Source organism: Pocillopora verrucosa, chromosome 13, assembly GCF_036669915.1.
Source record: "Pocillopora verrucosa isolate sample1 chromosome 13, ASM3666991v2, whole genome shotgun sequence".
Classification (NCBI taxonomy): Eukaryota; Metazoa; Cnidaria; class Anthozoa; order Scleractinia; family Pocilloporidae; genus Pocillopora; species Pocillopora verrucosa.
Window position 1 is genome coordinate 8,077,570 of NC_089324.1, and position 15,030 is coordinate 8,092,599.

At 37.9% G+C, this 15,030-nt stretch overlaps 2 protein-coding genes and 1 pseudogene across 2 annotated transcripts; all 3 read left to right on the forward strand.

Annotated features, from left to right (window-relative positions):
• The first annotated feature begins 595 nt into the window (after nt 1–595).
• On the forward strand, nt 596–2,045 carry LOC136277568 (frizzled-8-like; annotated as a pseudogene).
• A 2,780-nt stretch (nt 2,046–4,825) lies between these two features.
• On the forward strand, nt 4,826–6,720 carry LOC136277917 (uncharacterized). The gene has a single exon (XM_066160809.1). The coding sequence runs from the start codon at nt 4,894–4,896 to the stop codon at nt 6,169–6,171; it is 1,278 nt and encodes a 425-aa protein (XP_066016906.1). The 5' UTR covers nt 4,826–4,893; the 3' UTR covers nt 6,172–6,720.
• A 3,854-nt stretch (nt 6,721–10,574) lies between these two features.
• On the forward strand, nt 10,575–12,491 carry LOC136277569 (protein-L-isoaspartate(D-aspartate) O-methyltransferase-like). The gene is made up of 5 exons (XM_066159944.1): nt 10,575–10,691; nt 11,073–11,193; nt 11,310–11,395; nt 11,662–11,835; nt 12,154–12,491. Exons 1-5 carry the CDS (start codon nt 10,575–10,577, stop codon nt 12,163–12,165), a joined length of 510 nt encoding a protein of 169 aa, XP_066016041.1. The 3' UTR covers nt 12,166–12,491.
• Nucleotides 12,492–15,030: the final 2,539 nt, after the last annotated feature.

The following is a 15,030-nucleotide window of genomic DNA, read 5'->3' on the forward strand; positions in this document are numbered from 1 at the left end:
TGTTTAATTGGACTATCAACTGTAATGTTCTATTTACTGACAGTTTTTTTCTTCCATAAATGCTCTTACAGTTTGATTTATCACTGGCATAGTAGTAGGAAGTTCAGTTTTGTCTGTAATGATTCAATATCATTCCAAAATGATCAGCAATCATCATGGCTTTGTTTCAAATTTTGCTTCCTTTGATTTCTGAGTGATCAATAATAACACATATGTAAGAACAATGATCAGAAATTTATGCAGTTTTGTGAAAAAGGTGTATAGATAGTCATGACCAACAAATGAGATAGCTACTTCTTGGGTATCTAGTGTTTCTAAATCAACTGATAGTTACCAGCCAGACAAAATCTGGAGCTAGATTCGGTTACCGATATTTTTACTTACTGCAAGTTACATGTAATGTTGTTACAGCATGTGTATGCAGTACAACAACTTGAGGGTTATCTCAAAGAGGGTGTATGAATGCATTCATATCATACAGGAAACAGAAAAAAAGTTCATATTCACGACAGGTGTTCTGCTTCTTCGCATAATGATGAAATTAACAAATAGATTCCATGTTGCTATGCGTATGCGCAGTAATAAATAACAAACGATGTCAAAATGTGGTTAGACCAATTATTATTTATTATTAAAGAAGGAAAATCTTGTTGATGGTGACGTGATCTATGCGTCCGTCCTCCTAGAGATCATAAGAAAGAACCAAGCGAAATTGTTCGGCGAACCTGAAGCTCTTTCTCTGTTTTCATGTATTCCCCTACCTGCCAGCCAAACGTCTAAAAAGAAGTTCCACCACGTTGGTCGATTTTTGAACGGGCAAGAGATGGTTGTGCACCTCTTATGCGTCAGCATGGCTTTTCGTGGCCCAAACGCATGAGATGCAAATCGTTTCCTGAACTCGTCGGTGATAAGCCGTGCATGGAAGGAAACGGAATTGTAGCGAATGGAACCTCAATGACACCTCATTCCTCAGTGCCTGTTCATCCAACGGAAATAACCCCAGTTAGGAAATGTGAGAGGATGACAGGTGGCTGTCCTTTCAACGAATAAAACCGCAGAAAAGAAATGTGAAAGGATGAAAATGCCTTTGTGTGAAGATGTTGGCTACAACTTCACTTACATGTCAAACATGACGTAAAAAGAGGCAGCGCTTGAAGCTTGTCAATTCCTTCCGCCCATCAGCAACCAGTGCTCCCCAGTCCTGAGGCTCTTTCTCTGCTCCATTTGTGCTCCCACCTGTCAACCAAATGTCACGGACCAAATTTCTCCTTGCCACTCCCTTTTTACTCAAGGGAAAAGGGGCTGTGCCCCTGTTATGTGCCAGTATGGCTTTCGATGGCCCAAAACGATGAGATGCAGACATTTTCCCAAAGCTAACGGCAACAGACTACGCGTAGATCGGAACGCAATGGTACGTAATAGTGCATTGACAATAACTCGACAGCAAGAAATTCCCAAACACACCAGCCTCGTGGAAAAATTGTGAAGAATGGTATTTCATCTTGATTGCTATCACTTCCAGTTTTGGAGGTTGAGTTACAGTCAAAATTCATTTTCCAATGTGGCTATGTGCGGTCATACCAATAATAGCGCATGTTTCTTTTTGAAATATTTTTGATTGGCATCTTTGGGAAACTAGTCAGCATAATGAATAGTATAATTTTATGAAGTAGAGTCATATATTGCGAAAATTTCTTCGTGAGCAGTCGTAAGTATTCGTCGGTAGTCGAAGTATTGTAAACGTATTGAAAGCAAAAGATTTAATTGTAAGTAATAGTAGTTATAGGCTGTCCACCTGATTGTATTTGCAACATACAGTGAGTAGTTTTATTATTCTTGTGTTTTCTGAGTAAAAAATGTAATTATTAAAGAGATTTCATGTTTCCAAGGGTCTGTCTAATAATAAGTCACAGATGACGTCAAATTGTGGTGAGAACAAGACAGTGGCAAAAGAGGCACAGCTGAGTGCGTCGCTTCTACAGACCAAACGCATATGGAACACAAAGAGATATCTTCGTCAAACACAACACTGCCGATCAGATTAACAAAAAAATCACGTTTTGATAAAATAAGAGTAAAAAAAAAGACTAATAGTATTTAGTGTCAAATTAGAATTTAGCTATGTCAGCATATTGACATCCGAAGTATAATTTTGTTTGACTTACGGGTGAATGGTGAATCGACTATTGCAGATAAACTGACAGTAAACTAACTCCTTTGAAAAAGACGTACCACCCGGTTTTTTCAAACAAACCAAAACTAATTAAAAGCTGAAGTCAATGTGTTTATTTTCCTTGTCTTCCGCTGCAATTCCAATATTCAAATGGTCCTTTACTAAATAATTTAGGCAAGAAATTTTCGAAAGAGGAGCATCCGGGAAGTTTGTTATTATTTCACAAAATATGTAGAAAGAGGGTAGGATTTAGAGCGTATTTGTTTTGAATTGGCTTCAATCTTTCATTTAAGTGCTATCAAATTAATAGAATGGGAAATGGATTAAATTTTGAGCTCGGTAATGAATTAGAGAAATATATTTTTGGTCACGTCACGAGCATGGGACACAGGAAAATTTACGATTCCCTCTCGAGGAATGGAATATCAGACCTCCTTGCTCTAGCACTAAGCCACTAGCTCACCACAACGAGTCTCGAAGGATTCACATTGAGGTACGCAATAAGGATCCGCAAATTCATTTTAAACAACTGCAGAAAGTACACGAGAGAGCGTGACCACAGCTTTTACTTGTAAATTTGATATACATGTGAAATACACGAGAAAAGCGTTTGAGAAGCATGTCAAAAGTATGGTCCAATGCACACAGTGTTTCCTCTATATTTTGTTTAGTTCTTGAGCCTGCGTGCGAAAAACGTGTTCTCACACTTCAGAGCCTTGCACGTTTTAGAGGCTTGACGATGATTTGTGATTGAGCCTGAACAAGCTGGAATTTTAACCTTGGGCCTTTGATCACCCGCGTAAATATGATTTCCTTTTTAAGAAAAAATAAAACCCAAACCGCCTTTGATTAAGGTCGCATCGGAAACACCAAAAATTTGATAAACGCTACGGTGTCACAGCGAATTAATACGGCATCTGCATGAAACAACCTATCTGTTTCACTCTCAGAAATGAATTACAGAAATTTTTTTTAACAAAAACTGGAATACTTACCAAAAATCATGTAGAAAAGATATGCTTATAACATACTTTAACTTTACTTTAATCTTTAATTGCAATTAAATTGAATCTTAAGGTTATGTCTCTGAGAGGTATAATTACCGTATTAACTCCAATAAACGTTCCGGCATTTGATGTTGTCTTGGCTTTTTTTTTTTTTGCGTTTCCGATGCGGTGTTTAATCAATGGCAGCGATTATGCCAAGATCTTCTTTGTTAAGTCTCTGACATCAATTACAGAGGATCATCTACAAATATATTTCAGAACCGCAGCATGTTTAAAGCTCCAGTAGCTCCCATTTTGAAGATTCGTTTGAAGGGAGTTGAAGTTAAATGCATTGTAATGAGCCCGTAATTTTTTGTTGCTGTCGTTTTAATTTTTTTAGTCTTTGTTTTTGCCTATTTTGGTTTTATTGTTTGTCTTCTTTTATTGTTCTTTTTATCCTGAATAAACGTCGCTTTCTTTCGACTGAGTGAAATTCTCATTTGAGGGCGGTGTATCCCTAAGTGGTGTAGAAAGGTTTTCATTTGCTGAAGATCCAAATGTTAATCTCCTTCTAAATTTTCAAGTACTACAACATTTATATCCGCTTATGTTGCTTAGAAAGCTATTGAATCAGACGTAGCGCTATCCCCCGAAGTTTTAGGTATTGTCAATACAAGGCAAGACCATCAAGATGGATGAAGAGTCCTTGAAAATGTTGATTAAGTACATGAATGTCTCTTAAGTCCCTGCTTGAGTAGAAGAAATCCTTCACTTAAAATTCATCAGCCCACTTATTTTGCTTTTTTTTTCTGTCCTTGAAAATGTTTTTAAAACATAGCTTGACAAGGGCAACGATGAAAACAAAGAAGGTAGACTTTTTAGGCGACGAGCCTCTTATGCAGGTGATGATCATCTTCCACCTGTAATCCTTTCAGCTCACGCAATTTTCTCTGTATCCTGGTGTAACTTGATAGTAAAATAATTTACATGCCGTGTCCACTTCAGTTTTCTTGAAAAGCAAAAAACTTCCTAGCTCTGTATGGGCCTCTTTCGTTCCACGAAAATGTAAAAAAAAAAAACCGGAGGGTAAAAAGAGTCATTCTCTACTGTAAAGCCCACATCAGTCTAAGTTATATTTTTAGTACCCACTTTCGATGAATGAATAAAAATGTTTAGTATCAAAGAACATAACGTTTCCCGTTAGATTAGAGTATACACAAAAGAACCGGAACAGATGATTTCCTATTCAAGAATTGGCTAACCAATTTCCTTCGCTTTTTCCTCCTTTTAAATGCCATCGGGGTAGAACTTCAGATTCTTTAAATGCTTAAACTTTTAAAACTGTCAATATGGGTGTGTGCTAAAAACTTTAAGCTCATGCCGGTCGATTTTGCTTTCATAATTCCACAAACTTTAGATGCATTTTTCTCGACAAAAAGGTTTTTTACAGACGTTTAGTGGGGTTCTATCTCACTTTAAGGCAAAACTAATCGAAACAAATCGTAGCCAATAAAGATTTGCGCAAAGCTATAAAGCTCAGTAATCAAATTCACTATTTTCGGTAAATCTCGTTTAGCTAATCGTATCAGTTGTACAGTCCAGACAAGGTCATTGCCATTGACTGGTTAACGAAACCTTAAGCTAGGATAAACATTTCATCACCATTTTGACAAGAATTACGTACATAAAGGGCTTGAGTCAGATATCGACAACACTCTCGCAATAACCATTGCAATGGCTGAAATTCAGTGCGTCGTTTTCACGACCTTGCTGCTTTTGAGTGCGCTCACCTGCGTTTCTGGTAAAATAGGAAAATGTGAGAAGATCAAAATACCATTGTGCCAAGGCATTGGCTACAACTTCACTTCCATGCCAAACATGTTCAACCACGACACGCAGGAAGAGGCAGCGCTTGAAGTTCATCAATTTTGGCCGCTAGTAGAGATCAAGTGTTCGGCGGACCTGAAGCTTTTCCTCTGTTCCATGTTTGCTCCAAACTGCCAGGCAAACGTCAAAAAAAGAGTTCCACCATGTCGTTCGATTTGTGAAAGGGCAAGAGATGGTTGTGCGCGTTTACTGCGTCAGTATGGCTTTTCTTGGCCCAAACGCATGAGATGCAAAACGTTTCCTGAACACGGTGGCGATGAACCGTGCATGGAAGGAAACGGAATTGTAGCGAACGGAACGTCAACGACAGCTCATCCATTAGAGCCTGTTCTTCCGAAGAAAACAACCCCATTTAAGAAATGTGAGAAGATCAAAGTACCTTTGTGTCAGGGCATCGGCTACAACTTCACCTACATGCCAAACATGTTCAACCACGACACACAGGAAGAGGCGGCGCTTGAAGTTCATCAATTCTGGCCGCTAGTCGAGATCAAGTGTTCGGTAGACCTGAAGCTCTTTCTGTGCTCCATTTATACTCCTATATGTCAGCCGAACTATAGGAAAGAAATTCCCCCATGTCGATCACTTTGCCAACAAGCAAGGGAAGGTTGTGCGCCTCTTATGCGCCAGTACGGCTTTTCGTGGCCCAAGCGAATGAGATGCGAAAATTTTCCGAAACTCGGCCAAAAGATATGCATAGGACCAAACAGAAATTCAGCTAAAGGATCCGTAACGACACCTTTACCCTCAGTCGCTGTAAAGAAATGTAAAAGGATAAAAATACCTTTCTGCCAGGGTATTGGCTACAACCGTACATCACTGCCAAACATCAAAGAGGAAGAAGCCGTCTATTTCCAACAGCTCAGGCCACTATTTGGAGGCAAGTGTTCTCCAAATCTGAAGCTCTTTCTTTGCTCTATGTACGCTCCTGAATGCCGACCGAATGTCACAGACCCACTTCCTCCTTGTCGCTCGACTTGCAAACAAGCGAAGAGAGGTTGTGCTCCTTTCATGCGCCTACATCACGTTCGCTGGCCAAAGAGAATGAGATGCAAAAATTTTCCAAAAGCTGGCGGCAAGAAGTCGTGCATAGATCCGAACGGGATTGTACATAAGGGTGCATAAATAATACCTCCACGACAACATCTGCAGCTACTACCAAACACAGCAGAGAACCAAAAAGACTGAGTTTTAAACCGCAACATTTGTGCGCCATTTTCTAATAATGGCCGTCATTTATATCATCAGTCATATCTCGTTTTGCGTTAGATTTGTTATTTGGAAAAACAAGCCATACGGTAATGATGAAGTGGATTAGCGAAAGCTGGCGATTTCTAATCTTAAATTTCATAAGCAGTTTAAAGCCTTGTTTGAACTTTAAAATTGATCTTTCAAGTTCACTTCAACTCTTCTTCTATTTCCGAGAAAGATGTGCGCTCTTTCAGTCTAGCGGAGTAAAGTAAACAAATATTAATTTGTTATTGAAGTCATAGTAAAAGTTATATGAAATATAATTTTCAAATGTGATGGGCAGGTAGCCTTGTAAAGATCCTTTCCAAGTCAAGTTTAAATTACTCTATAAAAAACAAAAATATCAGTAATCTTTGAAATAAAAGTTATATTCAATGTTTTTCTTGGCCGACCAGTGCACATAAATCGAAGTTGTGTGAAATAAATAAATAAAGTCTTCTCATGCTGTATCACACCCTTCCTCTCGCATTTTTTTAATTCTTAACAGAAGTGTTTTTTGTTGCCATAGCAGTTGATAACAGGTACTTTTGTTGATTCACAACAATCACTCTTGTCTAAGGCGGTTTAGCACTAATCTTCATGTGTTCGTAAACCCTTCGGTAGACATCATATCCTTGACCCTATGCGGTGGCCCATTTGAACATATCGTGCACAAGGTATGGCCTGAGCCAAGGTGCCAACTGAAAGTCGTTGTTTGCTACCTCGTGTTGATTAATTCAGCTCTGCTAAGTCTTCTCGCAATCAAAGAATATTCATTGTTCTCTTGAAAATAGCGTCATAATATCAACGAAACGTCAACTTTTGGGTAAACCTTCTTGTTCTGTATTTCCAAATTTAAGTTTGTATTGTGGCGTTTACGCCGTTCCCCTGTTAAATAAGGCTATTGTGTTTGCGCTTGAGTTGACCCTTAAACTACAAAGATCTGATTAATTCTCTCTGGCTGCTACGCATTTCCTTGCAGAATAGTCACGAGAATCTGGTGTTAAATCAAGATAGCAATTTCTACCTGATAAGTTTGAGTATTCTCATTACCTGTTTGTTAAATAATGTATGAGTGTTATAGTGAGAAGTTACATGTTAATCCGGCATTACTGGGAGTTAAAGTGTGAAGCTGAATGAGTGAAGCAAAATGGCCTGGTTACTAACTTAATCTACATGCTAAGAAGTATTTTTCACATCTTCTTAGATGCTTCTAATTAAATCGGTGTAATGATACAGGACTCTTCCAAACGCACCTTCCGTGAGCTGGGTACATCTTTTGCAAATGCTTTTCCAAGTAAACAAATAAACGCCTGAGTTGAATTTAATTCCTCTAATTTCTACTTTCATCACTATTAATATTATTATCGAGTACTATCTCTGATTTAAATGTAATTTACTTTTCTTTCTTTTTACTTTGGCTTTGGAGACCGGGAAGAAAAAATTTTTCGTAGCAATATATCCATTTGGAATGAAACCAATAAAAATAAGACCTCGTGTTTATTCCAAACATTGACAAAGGAGAGTTATCTATAAAAAATTTTCCTTCCTTTGCTGGCTCGTTTTCTTCGTTTTTACAGAGTGAACCTACAGTGAAGAATCAAAATCAACGCTAACAAAGTACATCAGAGATAAGACGACACAAACAGATTGTCATATATTATTTTTAAGACAGACCGGGTGTAGTCAACGATATCTGAAGAGTCTGGACTCAGAGAGATGGAATAATACATGACAGGAGGTTAAAAAAAAGAACAAAAGTTATGTTCATTCAGAAATAGTGTTTGATCTGCGTCACCCTGAAGGACTGGACATTATTTCAGCTAAAGTTAGCGAGCCTCTTCTCTTTCCTTTATATGATATTTAAGACACAATCTCTTAGATCCAGAGTTGGGTGACAAAGTTCAAACCGCATCATTTTTGCAGTGCCTTGCCTCTCATAAAATAACTAAAGGAGTTCTCTTATTTTCTCCGTTGAAAGTTTAATCTAAAAAAAGCGGAGTAAAATTATTGAAATAACCTCTTCTTTGTGTCTTCGTTGTCGCAATTAAGAACTTACGAAAAAGAAATAGTCCCTCCTTTACAGTATTTTTTTATTTGTTTGTTAGGTTGATTTTTTTGTTGTTGTTGTGGTTGCTTGAGGAATGATATGGTTAATTCCATTTCTTCGATGTTAACCTGACTAAGAAAGCTAGGAACCATCTGGTTAAAGGTTAAGGACTGAATCAGAACACAAACGTTACAAATTAATTATTCTGTCTTGCGTGTGACTTACAAGCATTACCACATGCACTTGGCACCTGCATTTGCGTGTTTTAGCATGTAATTTGAGGCCTTTTTAGCGCGCAAAGCTCAATTTGCTGAGATGAGACTGACAAGATTTACCTGCCAAGTGCACATCTGCTAACGGAAATTCTACAGTGATGTCATTCCATGTGGCGGCTTGTAGGAGCACACGACACGCATTTTTTTCCATTGTTTTTCTCAGTTTGATATTTTTCAAAGTTCTATTCTAACCTTCAAGTCGAGCTGGATCTCTTTCAAATCTTTTCTTCCCTCTAAGAAGAGCTCTTTTATCATCAAAGTTGTCGCGAAGACAGGGAACTAGTAAAATTCGTCTGACTGTCATTTCGTCTGGAGTTGGCTATTTTGCGATAAGTCTAACGACTCCGTGGCAAAGACATAATTATGTAGGTTCTAGAGCGTGTCACAACTTACAATAACATAAAATCACACTATAAAATCCTTTGATGTACTAGCAGCTCAGAGGCTGAAGAGACGTCTTCCATGGATGGTAACGCTTATTTAGAACTGACTTCAGCTAGTAATTTTATAAGTCCGCGAGAGGTCAACATTGGAATCCACATAACTTGCCTCAATCTGCTGTTCAGTTCACTATTTGTGTTTTGAGAATCCATTGTATTGGCCATTATATGACGGCTAACTATTAATTTCTTTCTGTTAAAGTTAGAAGAAAAATTTAACGGTTAACCTTTTTTAACAGTAACGGATAAAATTCGACAATTTTTACACCTAATTTGCTAAATTATTTTACCGTCTTAAGGCGAAATAACTGTTAGTCCCATTTATTTCAAATTTAAAACAGCTTTGGTTTGCGCGCGCCGATCTTAGCGTGCGCTTAAAATAATGCAGAAGTTCGTGACACGAATTTATCCCGAGCTCACTAAAATCTCGAATTCGTGCTAGGAACGACTATACAACGGTCAAAAAATGTTCTACGTCTAAATCAACATGTCTCTTTCATCAAATTGGCATGGTCGACACTCGAATAAGTTTCGCTCATGATAAGATTAACGTTTCAGTCGGGTCTCATTTTCTTACTGTTGCTAATAATCTGTTCTTGCACTGTTAGTTTATTATGCAGTCTTGTGCAGGCTTTCTCATTTGTTAATTTTAGCCATTTTACAACTAACGATTGATTTTTTTTCCGCTAAAGTTAGCAGAGGAAAATTTCTCGGCTAACTATTTCCACTACTAACGATACAACTTCACGATTTTTTTTGTCTAACGGCTTCGTCGTTTTTTCTGTTTTACGGCTAATGGTTAACCCCGTTGAGATCCTCTAGTGACGAGGTTGAAAAACTTTCCTGTGGCGAAAAGGTTACGACATTAGGAAAAGAAAGAAGCAGAAAGATATCACGCTCGTTAACTTGAATATAACCCTTAGGTTAATGCCAATAATTACCAAATAACCAGGGAACCAAAATAAGTTTTGTAGAGTTTAAATATCCCCATCCAAAGCTACCATAGGAGCTTAGATTCACTGTCCTGAGTGCAGCCGTCTCTTCCACCGACACATCGGGTAGCGGGAGCAGAGCACAGGCCTAACCTCTCTTAATCAAAACCTCAAACTAAATAATTTGAGATAAGCTATCAACAGCCTGAATTTGAACACTTGGAAGACTGTTAAATTGAACTATCAACTGTAATGTTCTATTTACTGATGGTTTTTTTTCTTCCATAAATGCTCTTACAGTTTGATTTATCACTGGCATAGTAGTAGGAAGTTCAGTTTTGTCTGTAATGATACAAAATGATCAGCAATCATCATGGCTTTGTTTCAAATTTCGCTTCCTTTGATTTCTGAGTGATCAATAGTAACATATATGTAAGAACAATGATCAGAAATTTATGTAGTTTTGTAAAAAAGGTGTATAGATAGTCATGACCAACAAATGAGATAGCTACTTCTTGGGTATCTAGTGTTTCTAAATCAACTGATAGTTACCAGCCAGACAAAATCTGCAGCTAGATTCAGTTACTGCAAGTTACATGTAATGTTGTTACAGCATGTGTATGCACTACAACAACTTGAGGGTCATCTCAAAGAGGGCGCTTGTGCTTTAGATGTTGGTTCAGGGAGTGGCTATCTCACAGCTGCTATGGCTTATATGGTGAGTACCAATTAGTATTAACATGCTCATGTATAGTAAGAAATTGAGAATTTACTATTGTCCATCATTTTTATCTATTTGTGAAACATTAACTCCATTATTATCTGTATCACTGTCATTATTGTATCAGTACTCTAGAACTGTGACTGTGGTAGTAAATTGGCAATAAAGACAACAAGACAACTTGGTTTAATCAACTCAGTTAATAATGTAAATTTTCCTCCATGAAGAGGTTCTAAAGCTGACGTGTCGGTGTTGGCCCTAGGTTAGATCTCATTCTTTCCCATTTTTTAAATAAGTAAATCAACTTTATTTGACAAGAGTATCACTTAACAGTTATTCAACTGAAAAACTAGTGGTCTGAATCCTTTGAAACTTCAGGTTGGAGAAAGTGGAAAGGTTCATGGAATTGATCATATTGATAAGCTTGTCAAAGATTCTTTGGCTAATATTAAAAGAGGGAAGCCTGAACTTCTTGAAAAGGGCAGAGTCAAAATTGTCTGTAAGTGTTTCATTTTCTTGCATAAGTGTGGCTGTAGAAAAATTTGTCCAAATCAATTGTTGCTGACGGCTGCATGTCACTCCAATTGAAAATTGCATTTGTTCCATTTACTGCAGCTGGTGATGGGCGCAAAGGTTATGAACCTGGGCAGCCCTACGATGCAATCCATGTGGGAGCAGCTGCAGCAGAATTACCGTCTGCTGTGAGTAGAAGATAAACTTAAATCTTAAATTTAACATGAACCCTTCTTTGGAAAATGTGGATATGTGATTTGTATACCACATTTACAGTAGTTTGCTTAACCTTTTAACTCCCTTTGTGACCAAGGCAGAATTTTTCTTGCAATATCAATACAATATCAAGCAGACAACTAATGCGCAGCATTAAATAGCATTCTTTGAAATAGAATAATCTTTTAGTGAATAACATTCATTTATTTTCATATGTATATACATTTTTTACCCCAAGCTTCTAGAGCAGCTTAAACCAGGAGGTCGTCTTATTTTTCCAGTGGGAGCAGAAGCGCGGAATCAGGTTCTTGAACAGCATGATTTACTTGAGGATGGTCAGATTATGAAGAAGAATCTGATGGGTGTCATCTATATCCCACTCTGTGATAAAAAAAACACCAGTGGTCAGGTTGTAAGCTGTCTTAAACTTTTATGGCTGTTTCTTAAACTGTTTTGATTTTTGTTCAAAGTGGATTGAATATTTCCTTTTGCATGTATGTGTTCCAATGGACCTACAATCTTATGAAGAATTGAAAGAAATTACTGTTTTCAGTCACTGAGTTGAATGGGAGTCAGCTGGCATAGATTTGGCTGAAAGGGCCTTAGCCTGTGTTGGTTTGTCAATCAAATATGAAAGTGTATACAGGCAACACTGGGTTACATGAGAGCTGTTTATTCCAGCACAGTTTATATGATCTCTCAATTTGCTCCTCTCTTTTTCTATTTTTAGAGTTCTAAATAAAAGAAATAGGCTACAAGTGGATTTTGAAGAAAGCCAATAGCATATTTCAGGCTTTAATGCTAGTTTTGTCTGTAACTTGTTACTGTTCAAGCATTCTTATCAATGACATAAAATCTTAAACAGAAGCTCTCTTCAATGAAAAGTTCTGCATACTTTAGTATGAAAGGTGAAAAGGAAGAATGAACAATTTCTTCAGATGGTTTAAGCGGAGGATCTTTTAAATGGAAACAATACTAAAAAGTGTGTTTTTATTACTAAGATATTTGTTATTTGTCTAGTTGTCAAGAGGTAGGTAGACATTATCATTAAAAGTTCAACAACAGCTTACACTGGTGTACACGCGTTTGAGGGATCATTGTTCATACCTTCACCTGTCAACTGAGACTAACTCCCCCCTCTAATGTCCAAAGTTGAACCCCATACAGAGTGCTTATTGTGGTTGCTAGTCATGCGCAAAAGATCGTTCACATTGCAGCCGAAGTCACGAAACCAGAACAAAGGTCTTGCGATCGATCAAACATATCAGATGGAATATCACACCCCTAATGGTTTCAAAAAAAGAACAGCAGACCATAGATATAATGTATGAATGCATTCATATCATACAGGAACTAGAGAAAAAGTTCATATTCAAGACAGCCGTTCTGCTTCTTCGCATGATGATGAAATTAACAAATAGATTCCATGTTGCTGTGCGTCTTCGCAGTAATAAATAACAAACGATGTCAAAATGTGGTTAGACCAATTATTATATATTAAAGAAGGAAAATCTTGTTGATGGTGACGTGATCTATGCGTCTGTCCTCCTATAGATCATGAGAAAGAACCAATCAAAATTGTTCGGCGGACCAGAAGCTCTTCCTCTGTTTTCATGTATGCCCTTTACCTGCCAGCCAAACGTCTAAAAAGAAGCTCCACCACGTTGGCCGATTTGTGAACGGGCAAGAGCTAGGAGATGGTTGTGCATGTGTGCCTCTTATGCGTCAGCATGGCTTTTCGTGGCCCAAACGCATGAGATGCATGTCGTTTCCTGAACTCGTCGGTGATAAGCCGTGCATGGAAGGAAACAGAATTGTAGCAAATGGAACCTCAAGGACACCTCATTCCTCAGTGCCTGTTCTCCCAACGGAAACAACCCAGTTAAGAAATGTGAGAGAGTGACGAGTGGCTGTTCTTTCAACGAATAAAACCGCAGAAAAGAAATGTGAAAGGATAAAAGTACCTTTGGTGAAGATGTTGGCTACAACTTCACTTTCATGTCAAACATGACGTAAAAAGAAGCAGCGCTTGAAGCTCATTAATTCCTTCCGTCTATCAGCAACCAGTGCTCCCCAGTCCTGAGGCTCTTTCTCTGCTCCATTTGTGTTCCCACCTGTCAACCAAATGTCACAGACCAAATTTCTCCTTGCCACTCCCTTTTTACTCAAGGGAAAAGGTGTGCACCTGTTATGTGCCAGTATGGCTTTCGATGGCTAGCTAGCGGCAACAGACTACGCGTAATAATTAAATAGATTCCATGTTTCCGAGGTTCTGTCTAATAATAAGTCACAGATAACGAAAAATGACAAAATGACAAAATGTGGTGAGAACAAACAGTGGCAAACGAGGCACAGCTAAGCGCGTCGCTCCTACAGATCAAACGCATATGAAATACACAGAGATGTCTTCGTCAAACACAACATTGCCGATCAGATTAACAAAAAATCACGTTTTGATAAAATAAGAGTAAAAAAAAGACTAATAGTATTCTGTGTCAAATTTGAATTTAGCTATGTCAGCTTACTGATCGATATCCGAAATAGAACTTGTTTGACTTGCGGGTGAATGGTGAATCGACTATTGCAGATAAACTGACAATAAACTAACTCCTTTGAAAAAGACGTACCACCTAGATTTTTCAAACAAACTAAAACTAATTAAAAGGTGAGGTCAATGTGATTGTTTTCCTTGTCTTCCCCTGCAATTCCGATATTCAAATGGTCCTTTACTCAGTAATTTTTACGCGAGAAATTTTCGAAAGAGGGGAATTTGTTATTATCTCGCTAAATATGTAGAAAAAGGGTAGGATTTAGAGCGTATTTGTTTTCAATTGGCTTCAATCTTTCATTTAAGTGCTATCACATTAATAGAATGAGAAATGGGGTTAAATTTTGAGCTCGGTAATGAATTAGAGAAATATGTTTTTGGTCACATCACGAGCATGGGAAACAGGAGAATTTATGAGTCCCTCTTGAGGAATGGAATCTCAGACCTCCTTGCTCTGGCACTAAGCCACTAGCTCACCATAACGAGTTTCGAAGGATTCACAGTGAGGTACGCGATAAGGATCCGCAAATTCATTTTAAACAACTGCAGAAAGTACACGAGAGAGCGTGACCTCGCCTTTTACTTGTAAATTTGATATACATGTGAAATACACCAGAAAAGCGTTTGAGAAGCATGTCAAAAGTATGTTACCATGCACACAGTGTTTCCTCGATTTTTTTGTTTAGTTCTTAAGCCTGCATGCGAAAAACGTGTTCTCAAACTTCAGAGCCTTGCACGTTTTAGAGGCTTGACAACGATTTGTGATTGAGCCTGAACAAGGCGGAATTTTAAACCTTGGGCCTTTGATCACCCGCGTAAATATGATTTCCTTTTTAAGAAAAAATAAAAACCAAACCGCCCTTGATTAAGGTCGCATCGGAAACACCAAAAATTTGATAAACGCTTCGGTGTCACAGCGAATTAATACGGTATCTGCATGAAACAACCATTCTATCTGTTTCACTCTCAGAAATGAATTACAAAAATTTTTTGAATAAAAAACTGGAATACTTACCAAAAATTACGTAGAAAAGATATGCTTATAACGTACTTTAACTT

Bases quoted from the DNA above. Each gene is read 5' to 3' on its own strand.
- LOC136277569 (XM_066159944.1), top strand. From the start codon at position 10,575: ATGTTGTTACAGCATGTGTATGCACTACAACAACTTGAGGGTCATCTC. The intron at 11,194-11,309 runs GTAAGTGTTTCA...CATTTACTGCAG, and splicing joins GGGCAGAGTCAAAATTGTCT to CTGGTGATGGGCGCAAAGGT. The intron at 11,396-11,661 runs GTGAGTAGAAGA...TTTTACCCCAAG, and splicing joins CAGCAGAATTACCGTCTGCT to CTTCTAGAGCAGCTTAAACC.
- LOC136277917 (XM_066160809.1), top strand. From the start codon at position 4,894: ATGGCTGAAATTCAGTGCGTCGTTTTCACGACCTTGCTGCTTTTGAGT.